The following is a 27,908-nucleotide window of genomic DNA, read 5'->3' on the forward strand; positions in this document are numbered from 1 at the left end:
TTATTCTTTGTAAGGCTGAACTCTGAGGAGTTTGCATTTTTTTTTCCTAAGAAAGGTTAGCTGGGCAGTGGTGGCAACTGCCTTTAATCCCAGCATTTGAGAGGCAGAGGCGGGCAGACTCTGAGTTCAAGGCTAGCCTGGTCTACAGAGTGAGTTCTAGGACAGTCAGGACTGCACAGAGAAACCCTGTCTAAAAAAAAAAAAAAAAAGGTTAGATGCAGTAATTTCATAGAAGTTATTGTCATACAAGTTAGATGAGCATCCGTGATCCAAAATTCCAAACCTTGGTCTATCCCCGAAATCTTAAACTTTTTGAGACCTAATGTGATGCCTCAAGTGGAAGATTCCATAATAGTCCTAATGCGGTACATAGAACACACTGTATGTCTTGGTCAGTGTTTCTATTGCTGTGATGAAACACCATGACCAAAGCAACTTGGGGAGAAAGGGCTTAATTGGCTTAGGTTTCCACATCACTGTTCATCGTTGAAGGAAGTCAGGACAGGAACGCAAACAGCAGGAACCTGGAGGCAGGAGCTGATGCAGAGGCCATGGAGCGGTGCTGCTTACTGGTTTGCTCCCCAGGGCTTCCTCCACCTGCTTTCTTATAGAACCCAGGACTGTCAGCCCAGGGATGGCACCACCCACAATGGGCTGGACCTTCCCCATCAATCACTAATTAAGAAAATGCCTTACAGGCTTGCCTACAACCCAGTCTTAGGTTCTTATGCAGGCATTTTCTTAATGGAGGTTCCCTTCTCTCAGATGACTTCAGCTTGTGTCAAGTTGATGTGAGACTATCCAGCACACTATATGTAAAACAATGGTCAGGTTGTGTGTACAAAGGGGCATATGAATCAGGAATGACCATCGTGTTTAAACCGGTATCTCCTCTTCAAGGTAGCTAGTGTATATATAACATACAACCATTCTAAGAGGCGGGGAGTGAGGGGTAACCGCTGATATCTAAAACACAGAAGTCACATAAAGTTTCTGAGACTGTTTCTTCCTCCATAACACAACCTTGTGCTGCTATCCCATGACAGTGAGACAGCAGAACATGTGTGTTGGGGAAGCATGGGACTCAATAACCAGGATCTACTGTTGTTATCGGCCCCCAGCCCCCTACACACCTACACAGTCCTGCCATGTGAAACTCCACCTTCACTTGCCTGAGCATGGCTTTGCTTGTGAGGGTCTCCGTGTCTAATAAAACCTTTCAGTTACATACAGGTGAAACATGGACCCGGGAGCTCTTTTTGTTTTGTAAGACTGATATTTTCAATATGCTTCAGTATAGTACAACGCTTCCTGGCAGGCTGAGTTGAATGCTGTTTCCTCCACTCATGTACATAAGAACTATGGTGCCATCAGCATGGAACATCTTATGGCCCTGACACCCTAGTTCACTCCTGTGGCATTCTCTCAGGGCTTCTAGCAGGACAGCCCCTTGTTCGTGTCACTGAATTTTTGGCTCATTTGCCTACATCCTTTTTGGAAACTCTCTTCAACCCTAGGGCCACCTGTGGATTGTCAGCAGTAGAAGCTCTCTCTGAGTGCTTGGAGTGTGGGCTTTGGAGTTTGCAGGAGACTTCAAGGGTTACTGGTGTTGTTATCCCTCCAACATCTGGTCAGAATAAGGTTGGAGAGGTTAGCGGTCCCACAGAAGAAGAAACAGGCCCAGTTCCTCGTGGAAGACTCTAGATGTGCCACTGGCTGCAAGTTCTCCAGAAGACTAGCAGGAAGGATAAGCAGTGAGTCTGCTCATCCTGAGCCTGTTTTTCCTTCCTAGAGTTCTGGTGTAGAGAGGAATTAGGCAAAGGAGGGCCCGGGCTTGGGCCTGTGCGTCAACATTAGTGTTCATAGTAACGGTGAGAGAGAACTTTTATGGAGAGCTTATGCTGTGCCAGGCACCATGCTAAGTGCTTTTAATGTTCCATTTTACTGCACACAGGACTTGGACTGGATCCGAACTGAGGCGCAGGGGGATAAATAGGACACATACCTGGCATTTAGCTGTGATTCAGGGCAGCCCATTCAACCCACTGCTTTGGTTTTGTAACCATGACTCTGTAGCTTAAAGTCTTCTTAATTCTCCTGATGCTTAAGCAGCAGGTTCCACTGGCTCCTGGGTGTAACAACTATGCAGATAACAGGGCCAGTGGTCCCTGGGTGAAAACCCTGACACCTGCCTTTAGTCACTGCCTGTGTCTTGCTTGCTGAGCTGGATTTTCTGGTACAAGTTTCCAATCCTATCAATAAAGGAGTGGGGAGAAGCTGAGCAGACATCAAACTTAATAATGTAATTATTTAAGCAGGGGAGCCCATTCATGCATTCATTTGTTGATTCATCAGAAAAAGAAAGGTCTATGCAGTGTGCCTGTGAGCACCTGTGATGCAGTGGGACCATGATAAAGCAGTTATTACCTCCTTTGCTTACAGAGAATACCTCCTCACACCTACTGTCACAGTCGTAATAGCAGTGAGGCAGAGCAAAGCAAAGCGAAACCAAGAGCTTAGTGAGGACGTGGGGAGTTGATACCCATTTCTGCCAATGGTAGGCATGCCAAATGTGGCTGCTATTGGAAAGAGGACAGTAGCTCCTTGAAAAGTTAAACATGGAATTATCATGTGGCTCATCGGTTCCACTCTAAGCAGATACCCCAAAGAATTAAAAGTGGGGACTCAGAACAGATTACTGTGTGCCAGGGTTCACCGCAGCATTATTCATGACAGCTCAATGAGGAAACAACCCAAGTGTCTATCAGCAGATGAATGATGAGCAGAATGTGCGTTTCTACATAATGGGAGTGGATTCGTCCTCCAGAACCAGTGGAGGTCTCATGCATGCCACAGTGGGCCTTGGAAGCATCGTACAGAGCAAAAGAGCCCACACACACACAAAAAACCAAACATTGTATGACGCCACATAATTATATGAAATATCCATAGCAGGGAAATTCACAGGTAGCAAGAGCATTTGAAGATGTCAAGGGTTAGTGAGATGATTCAGAGGGTAAAGATGCTTGCTGCCAAAACTGAGGCCCTGAGTTCTATCCCTGCCTTGAGTTTGGTCCTTGTTACTCACATGGTAGAGGGAGGGAAGTGACTCCATAAGCTATCCTGAGCTCTACACATGCACTGTGGGACATCCATACCATGAACCCACAAACACTAAATAAATAAAAAAGGTTGAGTTTTCAGGAGCTGGGAGGGATGGAGAATAAGTGTCTGATGGGCACAGAGGTTCAAATTTGCAGGCACAGTAAATATAACCATTATCGTTAAAATGGTAAAAATCATGTTCTATACACTCTACCACCTTAAAAAATAAATCTCATCACAGAATGATATATGGTAGAAAGGCTACTTAGTCCAGAAGGAAAACTCTATAGCAACAAACCCCTGTCTTGCTCAGCACAGCACCCGAGCCTTCTGCCGAGCACAGGGCTTGGCCTGGAGTACAGGCATATTTCTTTTTCTGCAGAGCCAAACTGGGAACACAATAATTCTATTTGTAGTTGAAAATGGCAGTGAGGCTGTTGAGTGTAAATTTTACTACCATGGCAACCGTGGAACACAAAGATGATAAAAATGAAAATGCAGGAATATTTTTGGCAGGTGGGGTCAGCTGGAGGTAACATGGTTCCTTGCAGGTAACTGCAGGATTTGAAGGAGAGCGAATTGTTAATAACTGTTTCTAAAAACTCAGCATCCCAAGTTAGGCCATGTCCTCTTTGTTCCAGTTGAGGGCATCCAGGCTGCTCTTTGGACCAACTGAACCAAAGCAGAGAAAGGACGAAGTTCAAGCTGGTAATGGACTCCAGGAATCTTGGTTAGAAGTTTTCACGGGAAGACTGGAGTCCAACTGTCTGTGTTGAATCCCAGCCTAGTTCAGTCCCTGGGAAGACGTACCGCAAACCATATAGATCTCCTGGGTTGCTCACCGAGTGGCAGCTGCCATCTGGGGGATGTCGTTGAGGAGAGAGGAAAGAAGACCACAATTTGTCCTTCAGCGGCAGTAAAAGGGCTGCATCTTCCTGTGTTGTCTCCCAGGTCAGAACGCCTGCCTTCCGAAGGAGAAATGACCGGGGAAGCCGCTGTAACTTCTGTGTCTTCCACCTAGCTTGCTTAGTTTAGGCTTAGCTCACGATTTTGAACTGGAAAGAAAAAAAATCTTTACTCCACCTCCTACCCCTGGCATCCACAAGCTGGGAGCAGCTTTAGAACTCAGAGCCTGATTTTCCACAAGGTCCCTTTCCTGTCCCTAGTCTGTCTATAATGTCGCTATCTAGACGCCGTTCTGAGCTACATCCTTTCCAGTACTCGATGTGACACAGTGACCCTGTAAAAGAGCCAGGCCTTCTGACAGTGTGGCTGAGTGTACCACGTTTCAAAGACAGCCTCTGAGGGAAAGTGGGATGATTTTATGGCAGTTAAAGAATAGGTATCCCCTTGGACACATAATAGTTGTATAATTTAGGGCATAAACATCATTGTTATTGTGTATTATGAAGTGGATTTGGTGATACCTATATTCCAGGGTTCATGACATGTCATGCATCACATGTGTGTGATATAAGCACCTATACCCTGCATGTAAGCAGTACTTCATAGCTACTGGGATTATGAGACCAAGTAGTCATTTTGTGATTTGACATTTGAGTGAACTGATGCTGCTTAGAATGAAGCAATGTAAGATGGTCTTTGGCCACATGCATGCATGACACCCAGGGATGGCATCTATAGAGCACTCACTGTATTCATACCTTTCAGCTATCTAGCTTATACATAGCATGTCTTAATCCCACAGCAACTCTATGATGTTAGCATCTTTATTTTATCTGGCTTCCAGAAGAAAACGGAGGCCTAATTTCCTTAAATGATTCATCTAAGACCACTCAACTCTGAAGGATTTGAACCTAGAGCCAAGATGCTTATCCAATATTCTTAACCAATGTGTGTGGGGGGCGTGTGCTTCATTGGAGTCCATTTAAAGGCAAAACCAGGAAAATGGCCGCCTCAAGTTCAGAGCCTCATGTTGTGATCATTCATTCTAAGAAGCCCTTGTCCAATCATGGGCATGTCTCCCTGTGCGGCAGGATGTTGCGTTTCCAGGCTTGCCACATCTAGTCCCCATCAGTCATGCAGTAATTAGCTCATTCTTTCCTTCCTTCATCCTGTCAACACTCATCGTGTAGAACAGCATCACTGTGCTGTGACTGCTAGGTTTGAGGTCAACTAATGGGCTGCCCCAGGCGCTGTACTAGTGAATTTCCCACATTATCTTATGTACTCTGCATGGGAGGCCCCATTACTTCTTGCTGTGCATCACTTCTTCACAGTTGATAAAATGAATGGAGAACACACTAAAGCTGGGGGCTGGAGAGATGGCTCAGCAGTTAAGAGTGCACGATGCCTTTGCCTTTTGTTTTGTTTTTTTCAAGGCAGGGTTTCTCACTGTCCCGGAACTCACTCTGTGGACCAGGCTGGCCTCGAACTCACAGAGATCCACCTGCGTCTGCCTCCCTGAGTTCTGGGATTAAGGTGTGTGCCACCGTTACCACCGCCATTGCCTGGCTGCATGCTGCCTTTGCAGAAGACTGGAGTTCTGTTTCCAGCACCCATGTCAGTTTGAATGCAGCTCCCAGAGAAGGATCTGATACCTTTGGCCTTTGTGGGTACCTGCACTCACACGTGGCTATACAGACAGACATAACATTTTAAAGACATTAAAGTAACTAAGTTCCCCCACATTGTGTCAGAACCAGGATTCAGATTCTTCGAAGCTTTCTATAACCCAAGGAGATGCTTTATCTCTTCAGTACTCACAACATTAGTCATCTAGGTAGAGTCCCTAACTAGAGTCCACACCAGACCACCTGGAGGACTTGTTAAAAATGCATCTTGGTGGGCTCCCATCTCCCCAGACATCCTGCTCCAGCAGACTGAATGAGGCCTACCTGGCAGTGTACATTCGTGGCTGGTTCTCTGAGGAATGCCATTATGTCTGTGGAGCACACTTTGGGGAAGAGGGTCACTGCTCCTCCCCAAGGATCCCAAATTTATTACTCCTCTAGAATAAGACAGCACCTAGTATATAGTAATCACCTGAAATATATTTGTTTAGTTTGAACTGTTCAGGTACAGAGCCATCTCTCCTCTATGTACGATATTGTTTTGACTTCTCTGGGGGCACATTCTTAAACTTCGCCGTTTAAGATTTCAGAAAGTTCCATGGGGTCAGAGATCTGTGTGTCTAGTGCGTGGTGCAGGGTCTTGCATTTATGGTTTGCTGGGTAAACACTAGCTTCATTGGTTGGTTTAGAGATAAATCTCACTGAGACCTGAACTGAAATCTAGATGGTATCTAAGGGGGCACCTTGAGGCACTCCACGGGCTCTTGCAAGAGGGCCTGGCCCCGTAGCTGGTCTTCAGATGTATTTGTTGAATTCCTGGTATTATTGTAGCTTGTGGTCAACAACCTGGACATTTACCTGGTTTCTTCAGCCTAATTCCAGTTTGGGAGTTCAGCCTCCAAACTAAAGTTGGTAGATGGAGTTTTCCAGCACCTACTCTCAACCCTGTCTATACATTGAAATCACTTGGGGGCTTTAGCATGATGGGATGCTACTCCATACGCCCGCCCCCCAAGATTCTGGCTTAGTTAGTCTGGAGTGTAGCTTAAGCAGCAAGACTTCTAATGCTCCCCTGGGTGATTCGACATGCAGCCAAGGCAAGGGACCTCACTGGGGTAGTTGGCGTCTTCATTTTCCTTGGACATTTACAGAACGTTGTGCATGAGCATACATGCAGAGAAATGGGGAGCTATGTCTTCCTCTTGAGTGATCCATCTCTCATACTCTAAAATGAGGATGCAAGGATTGCAAGTCAAGTCTCGAGTAGAGACTTGGCAAAGTCACATGGCCATCTGAGAGCAACAAGGATGCCTGCCACCCTCTCCTGTGACCGTCTTTGGGCAACTGCTGGTTGCCACATTCCGTGATGTGGGGGGTCTTTTTTTCCCAGGCTGGAGGCGGGCATAGGGGCCGAATGCAGGTGATGTGGCTGTTGTAAGGCCCTTTTGTTCTCGCTTTCAGTTCAGAAGGGGCTGTCCTGCCAGGGGCCGAGGTGTGGGGCTTAGCATTTGGCACCACGTGCCTTGGTGCTGAGCTTATTCTTGGGTTTCTTGGTGGCAACACACCCGGCTATGTGAGCCCACCAGCTGGCTGAGGGTAAAGGGAAAGGTCATGCTGCGGCCTTCACCCCTGCAGGTTTCTTGACTCAGCACAATCCTGGTGTAATTAAGCATGGCAGGAAGAAAAGGGGGCCTGGGCTGGTGCTTACCCGTGTGCACTCAGCCCAGGCCCCAGGGGGCCTGGGCATTCAGAAGTGCCAATTGCTCTCGATTTATGGGAGCCAGGATTTGGCTCACCAAGGCCACCTCCATGTCTGGGACTCTGCTTCAGCGGCCAGCAGGATTGACTCTCTGAGTGGTATGACTGTGTGGGTGGGCAGCTCTTATTCTCCCTGGACCCCAGTCTCCTCTATGCCATTTGAACCTGAGCGGGGCACATGATTACAGCAGCATGTTCAAATTACCTCCGTTGTTTGCGCATAGCACCTGGCAAGGAGCTGTGCTGGACACTAGAAAGGAGATGAGTGGGGAAACAGTGTACAGTCTGGAATTCACTTACCTACCTGGGCCAGACAGGTAATATAAGTGGTTAACTTGGGCGCCTGCGAGGTCATAAGAAGGAATAGGTGCACAGTGAACTTGGTTTCACATGCCCAGTCAGGTGCTATGGCACATGCCCGAGGAGGATTTCATGTACTGTGGGGTTGGCCCCTATGGCGGTAATACAGAGTTGGTGGGATTTAAGACGTAAGGCCTTGGGCATGGTAATCAGGTCATGAGGGCCCCGTCCTTGCAAAGATTAGTATCATTCTCATCAGATTCCTGCTAGGGTTGTTCCAAAGGAGCACACATGACCCTGGACTCTCTAGCCCGACCCTGGACTCTCTAGCTGTCTGCCTGACTATTTGATCTCTCCTGCATGGGTTCCCTTGGTGATGCCTCCTGCATGAAGCCCTCGCCAGAGCTGGCCAGGTGGGGTGCCCCCACCTCAGACTTAAGTACACAGTGTTTTGCTCTAACAGTAGACCACGAGGGTATTTTAGCAGCTCTTTTGCCAACTAAGTAACAACAGCAAGCCATGTGGTGGGATTGGATAATGAGCAGCCAATGTAAAACCCACTCTCTGGCCACTGTGGGCAGTGAGTTCTCAGCTGGGAATTGAGCCAGGGTATTGGGTCAGGGTAGAGGTGTCATCAGGATGCAAATGGAGCAGGGCAGGAACCACATTGACTCTGTCCTCTAAATAGTCCCCTTCAGAAGCAAGAGAGCTGAGGTTAAAGAGAAGGAACAGAATGGGGTCTTGAGTGCCCTTGGCACAACACCTAGAGCCAAGGTGGCCTCTGCCCTGCACCCACCTTGTTCCTTCTGGTCTCCTTCCCATCCTGCACTATACCCCATTGCCCATCACCAGTCTCTGCCCACTTCTTCCCACAAGGAGGGGTGATCTGCAGACTTTGCCAGTGACCCCAGCCAGTTGGACTATGTCTGTAACGAGAGGTTCTTAAGAGATGGGTTCTAGAACTAGAGAGGCCAGAGTCAGCCCAAGAGTCCTTCCTCTAGGAAGCAAAAGAAGAAAGAGCAGCCCCGGGCTTAGGCAGTGACATTGGCAAGTCCTTTGCTCTGAGGTTTGAAGTCCTCCGTAACTTCTGGGGCTCTCTTGGTTTTGATCCGTTGCTATGTTTAGCTCCCATCTCCAGAATATAGGGCTCCCCTACTGTTTTATTTGTCCATCTACACACCCCTGGCTTATGTTTTCCGTGGAGAGAATGCTGTGGTGGAGGTTGCCTTCTTGCTGAAACAATCTGATCCCATGCGGTGCCCCACGCACCGGCACCGGGCCCCAAGCCACGTCAGAGTCAACAAACCACAGCCTGAAATTGCAGCTGGCAAAGGCAGAGGAGTCTTTAATTTGGACTTAAAATAGCCCACAGCCTGAGAGTTTTGTGGGGACCAAGGGCAAGGTGTAGGAATGGGTGCTGGGGGGGGCCTATCTCTGGAGCCAAGGCCAGGAACTGTGGGCAAGGCATGGGGAGGGATTGGGTGGCTGAGTTTGAGGTTCCATAGCTTATTTGAGCTTGCCTCCTGAGTTTCTTTCCTAACACTAGGGGAACAATGGGATGGTAAAATTACACAGGGCCAGTCCCCTTCATTTGGAAGTCTATGTGCCCCCTCCTCTTTCTTCGAATCTCTGTGCATTATAATATTATCTACTATCAGCACCACCATGATTGCCTCTTCCAATTACATGCTCCCTCTTGGATGCCATTTGTTGTGTTTACTGTTGAACAGCGCCCCCTGGAGTTGTGAAAGCAGCAACATCAGAGCAAAGAGATAGTGAGCCCATTTAACCACTTGGTGTGTATAAACTTATTTAATTCTCAATCCAACCAAAGGACCGAGGAAGGTACTTATGTTAGAGGTTAGCTCCAATGTACAGACATGAAATGGAGGCACAAAAAACTTGCAAGAACGCCCTCAAAATTGTGCCCTATTCTGTCCGTCCAGGACTGAGGAAGCTTGAGCCTGGTGGAGGTGCCCACATGGCCAGCCATTCTCTTTTCCCTCAAGAGCCATTGTGAGCCAAGTTTATTCTTGTCACTGCGCCGCCTGCCCTTTTCTTGGTTTTGACCTTGCTCGAGTATAGAGGCTTCTAGAACAAGGGTCAGCAAACATTTTGTACTAAAGCTGCAAGTACTTATTTACTTTCTGGGGATCCTACAGCCTTAGTAGAATGACAAGAGTCAGTTCTGTCCATGTAGAGCAAAACCAGCCATAAGCACTTTGTAAGTGGGTGATTGTGGCTGTGTTCCAAGAAAATCGTATTTATGGCTATCGAAATTTGAATTTCATGTAATTTTATGTGTCGTGAAATATTATACTTTTAATTTTTTTCCTGCCCAGTTAAAAAAACATAAAATCTATTCTTAGCTCCTAGGCCATAGAAGCAGTGGATTTGATTAGGCTTGTGGCCTGCAGTTTGCTGACCCTTATTGCAGAACACAGGGACTTGGGGTTGGGGATTTATTGTCATTTCTGCTTGCACATTGAATGAATTACTAGAGGTAGGCTTTATTAGCTACTCGGGATGACTTGGGGATACTGCTGACTTCTAGGGCCTGAGTAAACATTCCCCTTCTCAAAGCAAAGGACAGAAAGCCAGTCCTGTGAGAAAGACTGGGAAAAAGGCAGGCAGCAGTCTCTTCACTTAGCCTTCCTGGGGATGTGTAGGAGGGTAAGGAGAGAATGGCCTTTCTCTCTCTACGTGAATTGTAGAGATTTATTCTTCACAAATAGACCTATGAATAGAACGTGATTCATAATGGGAAACAGATTTCTTCCCCCTCAAGATAAATGGAATGTCCCCACCTCCCAAACTGAGAAGAGAATTGTTTCCTCTTTACAAAGGAAACAAATTGGATTCCCTGAGGAATAATCAGGGAAGTTTTTTAAATTGTCATAATAAGCAAGATATGGTTTCATGGATGATGAAAGGAGACTTGCCTTCCCTGAGTCTGGACATGAAGGATGGGTTGGACAATCAGATGGGCCCTTCTCCCTCCCTGTCTTCTTCCTGTCCCTTAGCATTTTATCAGTGCCAGATGGCAAAGAGTGACTCCCGCCTCAACAGGGTTGGTGGGCCTGCCCTGGACCCACTGTCTCACTGTAAAGACATTCTCTTCCTTTCCTGCTCTTGAGTTTACTGAAGGAGGTTGCGTTTCCTCAGCCGAGCTTCTTGACGTCTTCAGTTAATTTTGATCTAGAGGAGAGGACACTGCAGGTGAGAGATAGTCTGGGCAAAGGCCTGGTGTCTGGAGTGAGCCTTGTGGCTTCAGAGGACTTACCTGTTGGATGAGCCATTTGGGTTGTGTTTCTAGACAGTTGGGTATTGGAAGGAGGCCCTTTATCTTGCAGAAGGTGGAGAACCATGGAGGAGTGGACTTGGAGAAGAGTTAGCATGGTTAAATGTGGCTGCACACAACTGGAAGGTTAGTCTACAAGCAGGTGGTTAGGAAGGGGAACGAACTGCCATCACCTGATTAAAAATCTTACCTTCCTAGCCCTTCACTGGTTGCTGGAGACCTGGAAGGGACCTCCATGCAGCCCTTGTCCTCATGCTCACAGGCTGATAAACTGATGTCTTTAGTTTCTTGAGAACTTAGTAACAGAGAGCAGGAGCTGAGACAGAGAGCTGCCCTTTAGAACCATTGTTCTGTGGGCAGTGCTACTAAATGTGTCTGAACTGGGGCGAGTTACTTAACCTCTCTGGACCTTACTTGCCCACAAAATGGCAAAATAGGATAAGGTTATTATGGGATTGCGAGGAGGACTTAAAAGAAAGGAATAGAACTTGATACATTATGAAAACAATACACAGAAAACACTGTCATTGGCCATCATTTTTGTACTTTCTCAGTAGCAGTCATTTCTGAGTTTATTCAAGCCTTTTAAAATTTATCACATTTGTTTTTCCCCCCACATGATCTCATTTGGTTTTCTCACAAGACCTCTGAGGATCAGCAAGGGCTACTAAGCCATTTTGCAGACAACAAGGATGGTTTTCCCAAACCACACAGTTAGCACGTTATAAGATGGGCTGTAAGCCTCTAAGCTCCACACTTACGTACTTATTCCTGACTTCATGCCACCCTGCTTTCTTACAGGGATGCATAGCTGTGCCTAGCTTGTGGATGCCTCTGTAAGTGGCAAGCATTCTCTTTTCTCAAGGAGCTCTGGGTGTCATCGAAAAGCAAGAGCTCTATTCTAGAAAGTAGAGAGACCCACGTGCAAATGGGAACCACCTTTACCATCACCAGATAGAGAAGACTGACTAGAAATGGACCAGCCAGGGGACTCACCTAGTGCCATGAAATGACACCCAGGATTTCCTTGGACTGAACCTGCAGAGACCTGCCTCTGATTTCCTGCATGTCACATGGCAAATTCCCTCCATGTGAGAAACACGTAAAGCAGCCAAAGTTCTGGTGGGTGGTGTTAGCTCCAAGTTGCATCACTCACCCCACCCCCTTCGCAACAGACCTTGACGTTATTCTGTGATTACTTAGCATCATCCTTCCCAAATGTGCATCAAATTAAGGAGTTATTAGGGCATGGCAGGACATGTTTACGGGGAAGAATTTCCTTTAAAGTCACAGCTCAGCCTGAACTCACTTTATTAGTGTTTATACAAAGCATGTAGCCAGTTCCAGTGCAACCCATGTTTATATTCTTACAGCAATCATTGCATTCCTTGAGCTGTTCTGTCCTCTTTTCTTAAAGTGATCAGTGCACCTATGCTACAGGTTCATAACATGTGTGCTGTGTGGCTGGTTAGACTTGAAGGTTTGCCCCATTCCAAAGTACAACCATAACATGTCTCACAAATAGCCGCAGATTTGGCAATGGTCAGAGGCCCCGGTGGACCAAATGGTCATGCACACTTGTAATTCCAGCATTAAAGGCTGAGGCAGGAGGATGACCACAAGTTTGAGGCCAGCATAGACTACATGGTCTGTTCAAAGACCACCTGGGTGACATAAAAGGACCCTGTCTTCAAAAATCAAACAACCACAACAAAACAAAGACCTAATGAACAACCATGCTTCATGTGAGTAATTCCTTTGACACGCATGCTACCATGAATATTTGTGGCTCTAGCTAGTAGGCTGATTTTAGTGATTTGCATTGGACAGTCCCAAAGTGTACTTACCTAAGTAATAAATATTAGTGATATCCTTGTTGACTTACGAAAGTATTCAACTTGGATAATGAACACAATATGCATTTCAAAACATATTCAAGTATAACTCAGTTAACATGGTTAGTATCAGGGCTAGGAGTGATGGCTTAGCTGCTAAGAGCACTTGCTGTTCTTCCAGGGGACCTGTTCAGTTCTCAGCACCCATGCTGAATGACTCATAACCACCTCTAACTCCAGGTCCAGGGCATCTGACACCCTCTTCTGACCCCCGGGCACCTGCACACATATGGCATCCACTCTCTTTCATATACACAGAAATAAAAATAATAAAGATGAATCTTTAAAACGTTAAAAAAAACAGTTATATGTAAGAGCTCAAGTTCAGGTGACTCCACCATTCAGCAGACTTTTGATGCTGTTTGTTTGTTTGTTGTATATGCCTTTTATGAGTCAGATGTTGTGCTGATCTTTGGGGATTGAGGTATAACCAAAGTAAGGTCCTGATCCCAAGAAGGTGGAGTTTATTAGTTCAGCTAAAATGATGGGATATTACCAAAATTTCCTGAGCAGACACTTAGTTTGTGTGTAACCCTTCAGGACTTCATGCTTCAGTGACTTAGTTTTTAGGCATCTGGTACCCTGACCACCTAGATATCAATGCTGCTGTGTTACTTGCCAGCTTGTGACCCTAGACAAGCGCTCTCAGATCCCTGTACCTCTACTTGTTCACTCATAAAATGGGACAACCTCATTGACTTCATAAGTTGGAAAGTCAGTCAGTATACAGTGTTTCTTCCATAATAATTGCCATGTTAGCAGAAATTTACTTAGGTCCCCATGTAGCTGGCTGAAAAATTGGTACTTCTATTGACTGAAGTTCTATAGTCTTTGAAAGATAAAATCTTGTTGAAGAGAATAGTGGAGTCCAAAGCCAATTAATTGTTATACATTGTGACCTTAATGGCTCAGTTATTTAATCTTTTTTTTTTTTCTAAGATGGGGGAGAAACTTTTTCAAATCTATGTCATGAGCTAGAGAGGGAGAAAAATCATGGATACCTAAGTCTTCAGCCCTTCTTTGCTCTGTTGGCATCTGCCAGGTCTATCAGTCAGCATAGACTAAGCTCTGCTGCAGGAACAAATAATCCCAAATGGATCAGCAGCAGAATGGGAGACTAATCCTGCTGATTCCTATTATCACAGTGTAGTACACTTGGTCAGGCATGTCGGGGGGTGTGGCTCACGTTCCAGGAGTCACTCAGGATCCCAGGCCCTCTCCATCTTGGGAAACCACCATTTTGACACATGGCCTCTGCATGACAGGATGAGAAGTTCAAGGGGAAGACAGGGTAATGCTGTTCAGGGTGTTTTATGACCTTGCCTGGAAGTGGTGGCGTATATTGCTTCCATTCACATTCTTTTAATCAGTCAGATGGTCTCACTTAGATGCAAGGGGTGTGGGGAGTTTCATCTTGTGGATGGCTGAGGGGGTAATGAAGCAGTTAGGGGAACATACAGTAGTGTCTACCTTAGCATGCTCCTTTTTTTTTTTTTTTTTTTTTAAATTTTTGTGCCTGTTTTCCAAAGGCCGACTCCAAATACTTGTGGAATTTGGGGTTGCTGCTTCCCATCGTGGGAAGAGCCATTTTGTCACGAGCTCCCACAAGCAATGTTGGGATAGGTTTTGAGAAAAGACCTTCTGGGGAGACTTTGGAAGGGCCTGAGGCTTCTTGGCATGACAAAGGGACATACCGAGTGAGCCCTTTGGGTTGGTGGTCATCAGCCCCTGCAGATGAGTGCTCAGGAAAGTTGGTTGCCTTAGTCATCGTTGTCGTGGAGAGGGAGAACTCTCTCCAGGCTGTGTCTGGGATGGATCAGGGAGGGTGACACATCAGGGCTGTAGGTTAGATGAGGTGTCTCTTCAGTGTTAATGAGGTGCCAAGGAAGGTCTTATCATCACCTTCTAACTTTTACATGTGCTCACATTTTGTCTGGAGAGGTCTGAGTCCCACAAGTTGTCCTCTGACTTCTGTGTGTGTGCGCATGCGTGTGCACACCCCCCATACCCCCCCCCCCCCACCACACATCCAACTTAAAAACAAGAGATAATTAGACAACAGAAGTTTCTGGATGAGTAGGCTAAGTAACTTGCCTGTAACCACATCACCATTTGGGAAGACTGGAGTTCCAGGGCATGCTTTCTGTGAGAGCTCAAACTCCTAGACCTATAAGAACAAAGTACATTACCCAAGTGAGGAATGTACTCAGGTAGCTGATGTGCTGTTGGTTTTTGGCAGTTTGGCACAACTTGAGTCACTTGGGAAGAGGGAACCTCACCTGGGAAACTGTCTCCATCAGATTTGCCTGAGGGCATGTCTGTGGGGCATTCATTGATATAGGAGGGTTCATTCCATCCTAGGCCTTGTGATCCCTAGGCAGGTGGACCTGGGCTGTATAAGGGAAGTAGCTGAACAAGCCAGTAAGTAGTGTTCCTCTGTGGTTCCTGCCCTGACCTCCCTCCGCACTGGACTCCGGTCTGGAAGTCTAAGCCAAACAAACCTTTTTTATCTCCCTGAGTTGTTTCTGTCGTGGTCTTTTGGGTGTATTGTCGCAGCACCCGTAAGAAAATAGGACAGCTGGTACATTTCAAGCACTCACCCTTTTCATTGTGTCTCTTAGTACCAGCTTGTGGTGGCCACCAAGGTCCAGAGTTATCTGATCGTCAGATTTTGCAGGGGTAGTAGCGGGAAGACAGACCAGACAATTCCAGAATTCTTCAAAATGTCAAAAATTGACAGTTAATTTGTACACGTGAAAATCACAAACAGACCTAGACAAAACAAGTCTGTAGGTCAGAATTCACTCGGGGGCTAGAGTCTGCAGCTTCTCCTTCTGGTCCTCAGCAACGCAATTGCTGTGTCTGCATGTGTTTTTGTCCTGGAGCAGGAAGCTGTAGCATCAGGGCGTGAGTGCTGCTGCTGTAAGGAAGGAGAGCAGAGCCCCTTGCCTGCCCCATCGCCCTGCAGAGCCTCCCTGTGACCCCAGCCAGCTGCCCAGCTCACCCCTTCTGTTTGGCTGCTTCTCCCCGCTGCAGGTAGCCGTGTGCACAGGGTTGGCTGCAGGCTTTTGCAGGTGTAAAATTAGTTATGCTAGAGTGCCGCCAAGTCAGAAATGTAGCCCAGGGAGGCTCAGTTCCCGAACAACTGTGGTCGTGGGAAGCCAGGTTTTAAAATCAAACTCAGCCATTTCTTTCCTGAATGCGTGTGTATGTTTTTAAACTTGGGTTTGGTTATGTAAGTGATGAGAATGAAATGCAGAATTCAGAGAACCCTTGAACAATGCCTCCTGCGGGGTGTCTGGGGAGCCAGTGTGAGAGAACTCTGTGAGGGATCCATGGGGAAGCACAGCTGTCTAGGACCTGGTGGGGTGGGAATGGGATGGTTCTGGAACACAGGCTGGCTCTTGTCATCAGGGTAGGTGAGTAGATGGCATGAAGTCCCTGGGCTGGGGGATGAAACAAGACAGAATGACACACACTGGTGCAGACAAGTGGACTAGCTCCCGAGAACTGCCTTTGTGCTCATCCCACGTCTTGGGCAGATGGATCAGTTTGCATCTTGAAAGGCTTCTTTAGCTATGGCTAGGTAGGGTCTTAGGTTGGGTGAATTACTTGTGTTGATAAGTTTAGGGGGGCATGGGAAATTGTCTCTGTCAGAGAGAGTTGCCTGTGGCCATGTCTGTGGGCATGATATATGCTGGAGAATAAAGGTGGGCACAATCACCTTCCCCAAGGCCTTCTTCTTAAGATCACTGAGACAATTTCCTCTTTTCTTGAGGAGGGGGTGGTGATGGCTACCAACCCACATATGTCATACATAATTGCCACAGAAAACACAAAAACACTAAGAAGCAAAATATGAAATATGCTTTTTTTTTTAAAAAAAAAAAGATCATCACCACCACCAAAATATCCTTTGCCTCATGCCCCTGAGAGGACAAGTATGGTACACATTTCCCTGAGTGTTCTCAAGGGGCCTTACTTCATCCAAGGTGTCCAGGATGAAGTGTAGGGAGTATCCTCTTTGGTCCTCTGGGAGCCGAGTCAGGCACACAGGAAGCAGGCAGCAGCACTCGAGGTGGGAAGAAACATGAGGAAAGACCAGAATGAGTTGTGCAGAGGCTGAGCCATCCAGGAGTTCAGGAGTTCAGAGAGGAAGAAGTATGGCAGACTAGGGGAGCAGGCAGGCGGGCTGGGGGTGGGGGCTGGCTGAAAATCCGGAGTTTCGGTTTTATGGGATCTGTTAGGACAAACCCCCAGGTGCCTGAAAACCTAACATTTCTGCTTTCAGTTTGTGGCAAACAGAAATTGGAATTGGGGGTGCCGGCGAGGGGGCATCCCAGAGACTCTCTCTGCTTCTTCCTGGCTTTGGGCAGGGCTTGGCATTCCTTGGTGCTCTGTGTATGGTGGCTGCATGGTTGTCTTCTCTGTGTCTGCCTTCATGCAGCATCATCCCTGTGTCTCCCCCTCCTCCTCCTCCTCCTCCTCCTTTTCCAGACAGGGTTTCTCTGTGTAGCTTTGCACCTTTCCTGGATCTTGCTCTGTAGACCAGGCTGGCCTCGAACTCACAAAGATCCGCCTGCCTCTGCCTCCCAAGTGCTGGGATTAAAGGCGTGCACCACCACCTCCTGACTGCTCCTTCATATTTTAAGGACAATAATCACACTGGCTTAGAGCCCATCCTGATGAACTCACTTGAATCTAATTGTATCTATGAAGAGTCTGCTTCAAATACGATGGCTTTCACATTAGCAGGAGGTCAGGGCTTCAACGTAGATTTGTGGGTGCATAATTCTACCCATAGCACAGTTGGGGTGAGAGGAAGGAGGGCTTTTGAGACCAGGAAATAACAGAAACATGTATGTAGGCAGAGTGCCTAGTGGCATGGTGGCAGGATCTAGTGGGTTCCCAGTAAATGTTTGCAGGTTGGAGGAAGGATCCAGTGAAGTGGACTGTGGACAGGGAGGAGACCCACCTGGATGAAGTTCTGTTGAGCTGTGATACTAAGTACGCGTCTGTGGGAAGTTAATTGGGTTGTGTGGTTGTATGGTTGCTCTGAGGGAAGATGGGTTATGGCTGCTGGCTCAGTCACTTCCCAGTTGACCCCTTTTGTGGTTCTGATCGTGCAAGGCCTAGATCAGCCTACAGAATGCTGTCTGCCCTTTCCTTCTGTCCATCTCTTTCTGCTTCCGTCATCTCTCAGGGTATGTTTATTTATATTCCTCTACTTGAAACCTTTTGCCTTCAGCCTCTCCTCCCCTCAGCTGGCTCCCTTTTCTCTGGTCTCAGACATCATATCTCTGTTCAGGAGAGGCCCGCATGCCTGCCCCAGACAAGGCAGAGCCTCCACTTCCTTGAACCCCACCTTTATTCTCCAAGCTACCTCTAAAGCTATTGTCTGGTTATTTACTCATCATAATCCCTAGTCCTGATGTTTGTTTATGGTCTCCGGTGGCTTTGGCCTCCTCTTGCTGTCTAGTAATCTTACCACAAAGGTGGCAGCTTCAAACAGTACATACTAGTTAACTCAGAGTCGGTGCGGCCTCTGCTGCAGCATCTGACGGGGCTCCAGTCCTGTTGCTCGAGGCTGTGGACTCTTGGCATGGGCTCTTTGTTGGAGGATGGTATCCTTGGAGGTCTGATAGATGGAAGGCTTCAGGTGGTTTTTAAGCTGTTGTCATTGGTTCTCATGCCCAGCTGCTTGATGTCCAGGCTGACCTGTGTCCTTACCATGTGGACTTCCTTAGTGGGGCCACTTGCTTCGTCACAGCTGGAAAGAGCCCCTGAGCAAGACATGCACAAAATGGCATAAAATATGTCAAAAGAACATCCTATGGCCTTCCCTGTATTGTATTGCACTGGTCGGAAGCAAGTCGCTAGGTCCTGCCCACCTGAAAGAGAAGGGAAGGTGGTGACCTGAGCCACCAGCTTTGGAGCTGTCTTCTGGACTCACCAAGAGAATTCAGGTTTCTTTAAAGGGAATTTGTTGTTCAGTCTTCTATCCTGAGCCACTATGTAGTGCCGAGCTCAGAGTAGAGATTGATAAAGATTTGTTGTAGGAAGGGAAAGAGGGAGCAAGTGAGGAGATGGTAAAGGGAGAGGGAGTCGGGGAGGGAAGGATGGAGGGAGGGAGGAGAGGTTGGGAGAGGGAGGTATGCTCTCTTTTGCATCCTGCTAGAAGAGTCAAAAAAAAAAAAAAAAAAAAAAGGCTGCTTGCATTTACCCCAAGGCAGTGCCTCTGGGCTTTTAGGTTTGCGTTTCTTCTTTCCAAATCCTTTTATTCTCTCTCACATATCCACAATATCCACACGCCAACCTGGCAATGCCCAGCTCAGTTTTGAGGTCTCAGTAAAAATGCCACCTTTCCCTGGAATCCTCGCCTCTACCTCCAGGGCCACCACCTTCCCATCATACTCTGCTACTAGGCTTTGTTTACCTCCTCTAGTACAGTGGGGGTGGGGGGTCTGTAAGCTAGGTCCCAGGGACAACTCGGCCTCGTTGTCCTATTTTTCTTCATAAAGTTTTATTTGCATACAGCCATACCTTGCCCCTACTCAGTCATTTAAGTCTATGGCAGTTTTCACACTGTTGAGCAGAGCTGAATAGTTGTGATAGAGGATAATGATTCCCAGGGGCTGGAGAGATGTCTTAGCAGTTAAGAAACATTGGCTGCTCTACCAGAGGACCAGGATTTGATTCTCATCATCCAGGTGGCAGCTCACAACCATCTGTAACTCCAATCCCAGGGCGTCCAATGTCCTCTTCGGGCCTTAGCCATCACCAGGCAGGCATGTAGTGCTCAGACATGTATGCTGTCAAAACATCCATATGCATAAAAAATGACAGGCAGACAGACAGACAGACGGAGAAAGAGAGAGAGCGAGCACAAGCATGACAGATGAAATCCAAAAGCATTTGTTTTCTGGCCCTTCTAAGATAAGTGTGTGCATTTGTGGCATAGACTTTACCACACTTTATGGCAATTGCTCCTTTAATTGTTCCTCATGAACTGCTCTCTTTAAGGACAAGGCCCACGCCACTGCTATTTCCTAGCATATGTTATAGCCCAGCAGCTTAGTGGGGAAGAGCTGTTTGTTGAATGAATACATAAACTGAATGCATAAGGGAATGAGTGCATGAATGAGATATCAGGAAGAAACAGACAGCAGATGGAAAACTCAGCTGAGATTTTAGCCCTGGAGGATGTATTTACATGTGAACAGTTTCAGGGTAAGGTGTAGTTCAGGGGACCACAGAGGCACTTGTGGAACCCAGGGTATAAAACAGTAGAGGGGTTTTCATCGCTAAGGCGGAAGAAGGGAGAGGACGTGTTCAGGAGGCTGACATGGGCACGGTTCCTAGAAGGAGCCGTGACCTTTGGCAGGAAAGTGTGCTGACCTGGCTGAGCTCTCAGAGGAAGCCCCAGGAGAATGGCTTCCTTGTCTCCTCTCTGCTGCTGCTTCCCATCTCCACCCACCTCACTGGGAGATGGAAGAGGTCCCAGGACAGCCCAGTGTGATCCTCCCTGGATGGCAAGGGTTGGAGAAGTGAGTGACAGCCAGGCCAAGGCCCTTTGCCACCTTGTGCCTTGGTTGGAAATTGGGTCTGTGGTACACCTTGATCCTGGCTCCTTTTATTCAGTTTCTGGACAGGAGTCCCAAGTCCACGCTATCGGACCTTGTGGTGTATTGCTCCAACATGTGAAGCCTTTAAGGGCTTCCTGCCTGGCTGAGTCCTTCCTGTCTTTGTAATCCCACCCCTCCCCTCCCTTGCCCTCTCCTTGGAAAGGTTTCCTCTCAGTTTCTTCTCTACACGTTGTTGCTTTGGCACCTGTCTCTCTGCCCGTTCACCGTGGAATGTAGACGCATCTCTCAACATTTCATTTTGCATACTTTCCGAGTATCTTACCATTTAGTTGGTCTTCGCTCTTTCTCTGCCCCACTCACTGTGGAATGTAGACGCCCATCTCTCAACATTTCATTTTGCACATTTTCCAAGTATCATATGACTTCGTTTGTTTCAGCTAGACTCCCAAGATGTTGAGAACAAGGGCCAAGCTATATTCTGTATTTTTAAAAATCAACCTGGCTATAGATCCCAGAATATATCCCTTATGGATCTGAAAACTGACAGAGCCCTCCAGCCTTTGACACTCACAGTACCCTATAGACTTCATCCCAATATGAGTCCACTTCCGGTCTCTGCTTGGGTAGCTGTGTAACATCTTTGTTGTGTGACATCTTCAGTTCTTAGATCAAGACGCCGTCTTCCCTTCTTCTGAGGCACAGAAGGCAGCTCTTTGTGGAGTTGTGCAAGGAGCGGGTGGATTTGAAAATCCAGTCTGAACCTGTGGTCTGTTCTCTGTGTGCAGGTGCTTCTGACCTCTGATGATATAAGTTACATCTCACTGTACCGAAGGTCAGAAATGGTTTAACTCACCTGTCCTCTGAACAGCCGAGCTTAGCCAGTCTACTTTCAGCATACTCAGACTTACACCAGCCCAAAGTTGGCAAAAATCATCTAACCCAGAATCAGTTTTTAAACAGGCTGTTGAGAAGCTCATCTAATATGTTAAAGCAGAATGATTGTCTAAGTATTGTCATACAGTGGGGACACTGTAATCTGAACCGCTGGGGGGTGGGGGCCATTCGTGTGCTTCTCCATCCCAGACAAACGGCTCTCAACTGCATCCCCAACTACAGCACCACCAGTTGCTGAGCTGTTCCATGGGTTCGTTGGAAACCACGTCCTCACATGCTTTCTGTCTTGAGCCTCTTAGGAACTCTGCAGAGCTGACAGCTGGGGTCAGATCTTAGGAGTGTCGTAGCAGCCATTGTTATATCTGGGTCTGAGTGAAGTTGTGTCTTTGCTAATGTCACCCAGCTGGGTAGTGAGGAAGCTGGGATTCAAACCCACATCCTTTGGCTTTTCCTGGGATGCCTCTTTTCTCCATGCTGTGCTGTTTCACTGGGGTTAGATCTTACACTTCCCTCTTTCCAGATGTGCTATGACTCAAGAAAGATCTGTAGGAATGCTGCAGAGGAAAGGAGGAAAGGGGTATATGTGTGCATGTGCCAAGACAGAGACCAGAGCCTGGCCCAGACGATGTTATTTTTGTTTCCTTTTTTTTTTCCAGTGTTGCTCTGAATTCCTCTTCCTCCCCACTCCACCCAAGGTGTCAAACAGATGTGAAAATACCACAGAACTCAAGCCTCAACCCTGGTTTATGATTCATTCGTTGGGATGGGGAAAAACAATGCAGGAGATTGCTATGGTGATGCCTGTTTACAGAGGCAGCATGGGAGACATCAGTCGTGGGCAGAGATTAGAGAGTGTCCTTGGGTTTGCAAAGAGGCTCAGCGTTCCACTGCCCAGCCCCAGGGGGAGACAGGGCAGAAGCTACTAATTTGGCTGGAGCTGGGACAGCCAAGTCACTAGGTGTACTGGTTTTGTTTTTATTAAAGAGATGAGAAATTATGTTCTCTTATTCTATTGGGTTATGTATTTTCTGCCCTCATCCAGTAAATACATTTACACATGGCAAAAATGCTTAGACTTGTGGTACATGGGCATTAGGATTCGATGGCTGAAAATGACCTGGCCTATAGGGTCATTTTGATAGGGCTGAGGAGGTGGACCATTGGGTAAAGTGTTTGCTATGCAGACATGAAGACCTGAATCATGACCCCCAGCACTCATGCAAAAATCCAGGCATCATGGTGTTTGTCTCTAATCCCAGGACCCAGAGGGGAGACAGGATCCTGAGTGCTCCCAGGTAAGGCAAGGCAGGCTGACCAATTGGTGAGCTCCAGACTCTCCCTCAAAAACCAAAATAAGGCAGAGGACAAAGGAAGGCACGACATTGACTTCTGCCTCCATAGGCACATTTGTGGGCATATGTCCTTGTGTGCAAACACACACTCATGCACACACCTGGCCTCTGCATTCAGGCAATCTGGGTTCTAATCCTATTTTTTTGCTTACTGGCATGTGACCTCATGGCCAAGTTTCTTTCTGGGTAAAAATCTTCTGAAGAGCAGAGGAGGCGACTAAGTCTCCTCGTGTGAAAAGCGAGATAATAAACAATGGCTGATGGATTCAAGATGTACACAAAGTGCTTCGCAAAGTGCTTGGTGCATAAGGTGGTCTCAGCAGAGAGCCGTTCTTCGGGAGGTTCACCTACAGACATTCATCTGTTGATGGAAACAGTGCTACCTATTGTTCAGACCCGTTAGAAAGACAAGAACACCATGAAGGAGAGAAAGTAAAACATTGCACTTGACAGTACAGACTGCTGTGACAAATAGTCCCTGGATCTGGGTGCCTTTGAAGCTGTTTCTGGAATCTGTCTGAGTCTGATGTGAACAAATCAGGAGGCAAGGCAGTCACGCAGGGACTTGGGCTCAGACTGTTCGCCGCCTTGGGCATTCTCCACTACTTTCTGAATCCAGCCAAGAAACAGGCCCAGGAGAGGTGTGGAGCATTGGGCAGGGAGTTGTGTGGTTCTGCCCTGAAGGCAGCATGTATTATTTTGGCCCATTGTACAGTGCTGTGAACTTGGTCACATGGTTCTCTGAAGTGCAATCTGTACATTCATAAAAGTGCTTTGATGGACAGTTGACTAGCCTTCCAGTGTTCCATAAATGGAGTAATGTAATGCCATAGTGATTTCCACGCTTCCATAAATTCCACCTGGATGGAATGGTTAAGCAGTCCACTGGGCTGAGGATGAGAGCAGGGCCATTTCTTACCTCATCTCCAGAAGACATAAAAGCCTTCTTACCTGAGCCATTCTTGACTGTAATAACTGACTGAGGGTCTCAAAGCAGCAGCCATGGCATCACCTTTGCCATGGAGAGCCATGGGAATGGATTCCACTCCTGGTGGTGAGTTAAACATTCAGTAGGTGTCTTTTTCTTTCTCTTTGTTCCACACCTTTAATATTAGGAAATAGGTCACCCCAAAGTTAATGGATTAAGATACACTGCCTGGGAAATGGAGTACCTGGTTTCCTTTGGTGAACTATAATTTCACAGTGCATGTAGGTAGGGGAGTGTACTTCTACTAGTTAGAGTAATCCCAAAGGCTGAGACTGAGAATTTAGTAAGTGGTGGGTAAGTACCATGAGTATAGCATCTCATTTAACCTTCAAAAAAGAAAAACCTCTTGAGGTCAGGCGTGTCGTTTCTGATTCTTAGTCACGGGGCCACTCAGGAGGTGTTTGGGCGAGGAATTCAGTTCCCGGACTATGTGTGATGACCCCCATGGTATATTCCACGCTGCCATGTCCTCGGTGCCTCGGTGGCACGCTGCATCCCTTCTCATAATGAATATTAATTGAAACTATCAGTACAGCAGCTGGCAGCATGAGCTGCTGCAGTCCCACGCTGTGTCCTGGTAATTAAACCCTTAACTGCTTTGTCATATTCCCAGTTGTCAAGGTCCCCACACATCTCTCCAGCTTCTGGAGGGATTGGAGAAGAGTGCTCACGATTCTGGAGAGGTTGCCGGATCCCAGCTCTCTCTCCACCGGTGTGTGATCCTGGCATCGTGGCCCTTCTGCATTCTCAGCGTGCCTTGATCCCTTCCTTCACTGACAGCCTGCATAGGTAGTGAAGGTGAAATGGGGTGGTCCTCCAGCACAAACTGAGAAACAGTTTGGATGGCTGGTCTAGGAGAGGGGAGACTGAAGAAAGGGAGGTGGAGCCTAGGTGAGGTTACCCAAGGACATGTTTAATTTTTATCTTGCTGTAATTTCTGGTATCAGAAGAGTTATTTCTCCTCAGAAAAGATTGTTCCTCACACAAAGTACAAAAACTGGAAACGGCTCTCCTCTTCGTCTGTGGGGACAGTTCTCAACCTGTGGGTCACAACCCCTTGAGGGTCATATATCAGATAGCCTGCATATCAGATATTTACGTTATGATTCATTACGGTAGCAAAATCACAGTTAGGAAGCAGCAACAGAATAATTTTATGATTGGGGGATGGTCGCCACCGCACGAGGAAGTGCATTAAAGAGTTGCAGTCTCAGGAAAGTGAGAACCGTTGCTCTATTGCAAGCCTATAACTCACAGGTCTGCCTGGAGACAGGACAGGCGACTCTTGGTAATCCAGGTAGCCTAACCTGATGCTTTGGCTAACAACAGACACATAATTGCAGTGTTGCCCTAAGATTTACCACTGTGTGACATCCACGCTGGTAAATCTGTGTGTATGAACTCTGATGTTTGTACCACGAAAGCAGGGCAACAACACATTTTTCGAAGCAGATTCTGTGCATTGAGTGATTTGTGACAGTACATAAATGGTCAGTTTACAGACACCCTATAGAAAATACATGGGTTCAAACCCTGAATATTTCCTTCTCATCGGGAGGGCGCAGTATGTAGGGATTCATCCTTCCGGTGTTAAGAATTGTAACATTATTTATGGACCTCCCCTCCCCCATTTTTTTTCATCTAGGGCTTGTAGATGGTTTTAGAGAATACAGAATATTTATCCAGTTGTTCACAGGTTTGTTCTTAACTCCACTTCCCCTTTAACCTTGGTTTCCTGCCGCCCATGGTGCCTCCTTCACCTTTACCCCAGTAACTGCCCCTGCCCCCCCCCCCCCCCCCCCCCCGGCTTTCAGCTCCCCCATGACAAATGCTCCTGAGCTTCCAAGTTGAGGCCGGCATCACCCAGGCGCTGCCTTTACCTACTGTGTGGAATTAGCTTTTACTACTTGCTTTGCACAGTCTGGACTCTGTTGGTACCTGTTAGAAACTAAACTCAGGAAATTTACAAACTAGTTAGAAAGACAAGTTTTGTCTTTTGTCTATTAGACAAGGGTGTGTTGTGTATTTATATCTATCTAGCTATGTACCAAAGCCAGTGAACATTCTTCTGGTTTCAAGGAATAGAAGTAGAGTGGTTCTTTTCATCTTCTGGGTCTGGAACACTGTCCTTTAGTGGAGGCAAGGTGGCTTCTGGGAACTCTGAGCTGATTTTTTTTTTTGAACTTTAATTCTTTATTAAATTTTTTTCATTTTACATACCAACCCCAGTTCCCCCTCCCTCCCCTTCTCCCACCTCCTCACCTCCCTCCCACTCCACCCCCATCCACTCCTCAGAGTGGGTAAGGACTCCCATGGTAGTCAACAAAGTCTGGCATACCAAGTTGAAGGAGAGCCTAGGCCCTCCCCATTGTATCAAGGCTGAGCAAGGTATCCCACCACAGGGAATGGGCTCCAAAAAGCCAGTTCATGCACCTGGGATAAGTCCTGGTCCTGCTGCCAGGGATCCCACTAACAGATCAAGCCACACAACTGTCACCCACATTCAGTGGGCCTAGTTCCTGAGCTGATTTAAATCCAAATGAAAATAAAATGGGATAGATTGGCTCACAAAATGCTAAAGTACAGAAGTATCTGGCTTCAGGCACAACAAGATCCAGACACTTAACAGGACAGTATGAAGAATGTCTCTTCTCCTCTTCTGAGTCTGGAACACTGTCCTTTAGTGATGGCAAGATGGCTTCTGGGAACTCTGGGTTGCTCTGCTACCCACTAGTTAGAAAGTTATTCTTTGAATCATGCATGCATTCCTGAGACAATGAAAAGGATTGAAGGTACTTAAAAGCCTGGCCTGGGTCAGCTGCTCCTCCTGGAACCCCTGGAATTTTGAGGAGGCCTCGGCTTTACTTGCGAAAGTTAATCTGAAAATTGGGGGGACTGGGGATACTGAGAGATAGGTTTGTTACTTGAATAGACCACAGAAGACAGGCAGTTAAGTGTAACTGGGCTCTGCTACATACATAATGAATGGCTTATTCCATACAATTTCCTTAAGGTTAGTTGGGCATGCTCAAGGGATATCATTAATCATTGGAATTGCCTTCCCCCTGACAGGCAACATCCCCCCCAGTCCAAGCCAGTCTGCCTTGAATAGACTGTAAGTGTAACCTGTAAAAATCTGACCTGAATTTTCTTTCCATTGCAGTGACCTGGACAGAAATAATATCACCAGGATCACCAAGATGGACTTCGCTGGACTGAAGAATCTCCGAGTCTTGTAAGTAGCAGATGGTGTGCCAAGGAGTTTTCATTTGCAGCTAGTTCTTCAGCCTGTGAAAATGTCGCACTGCCCTGACATCACATTCCCAAGCTCTGGGCTACAGGAATCCATGCTTCTGCTGCAGAAAGCCCTTCATTACTGTGCCAAGTGTTCACAGATATCAAATTGTATGGCTGGATGCTGCTGGCTGGGCGAGATCGATAGAAGTACCGGGTGCCAGTGACAGGAAAAACAGAAGGCAATAAATGAATTAAGTCAACATGCCCCGCTTCCTGCATGACAGCAATGTCAGGTGGACTAACCATGCTTCGCTTCCATAGAGATTATAATTTCTTCCCCAGCTTGCGTATTAAGAGAGCAATCGGGACAGATGCTATTTTTCTTCTTGCTTAATGGAGAGGAGGGGAGGAGAGATGGAGAGGGCCAGGCAAGGGCAGAATCCTCGCTGACCATTCACAGCTGTGCAGACAGGTTGCAGAATGTGAGGTAGGCATTGATGGAACAGGGGGACAAGAAACAGCGGATCTCCTTTCTGAATACTGGAGAATTTTGCCTTCACCCAAGGTTTATGTTTGGAAAGAAGAGGCCTAGGAACTGTTGACTGAAAAGTCAGACATTCAGAAAAATGACAGCGGAGCAATTGGGTCTCTATCTTCCCTTCCTTCTTTATTGTTGATTCTTGCCCATAATGTGGCTCCTGCCCAGGAGTGCAGCCTGGAAAGTTTGATCCCCAGCTTTGATGTTATTTGTGTCATGGAATCTTGGCTGTCTCATCTTTATCCGAAGTTGTGGCTAACTCATTGCTACCAGATTCCACCTCCCTCAACACATGCTACTTAAAGATTTACTTCGTTTTATATGTATGAGTGCTTTGCTTGCATGCATGTGTGTGCACCATATGTGTGCCTGGTGCCCTCAGAGGTCAGAAGAGGGCATCAGATCCCCCTGGAACTTGAG

The 27,908-nt window shown here is 47.0% G+C and overlaps 1 protein-coding gene across 1 annotated transcript in view; it reads left to right on the forward strand.

Moving 5' to 3' along the window:
• The window catches only part of Slit3 (slit guidance ligand 3), a 592,872-nt gene that overhangs the window by 21,320 nt on the left and 543,644 nt on the right, over positions 1 to 27,908 (forward strand). Inside the window, exon 2 of the mRNA XM_036196765.1 lies at positions 26,877 to 26,948. Within this exon, the coding sequence (XP_036052658.1) occupies positions 26,877 to 26,948 (72 nt within the window). The remainder of the gene's footprint in view (positions 1 to 26,876; positions 26,949 to 27,908) is intronic.

Source organism: Onychomys torridus, chromosome 8, assembly GCF_903995425.1.
Source record: "Onychomys torridus chromosome 8, mOncTor1.1, whole genome shotgun sequence".
NCBI classification, from domain to species: domain Eukaryota; kingdom Metazoa; phylum Chordata; class Mammalia; order Rodentia; family Cricetidae; genus Onychomys; species Onychomys torridus.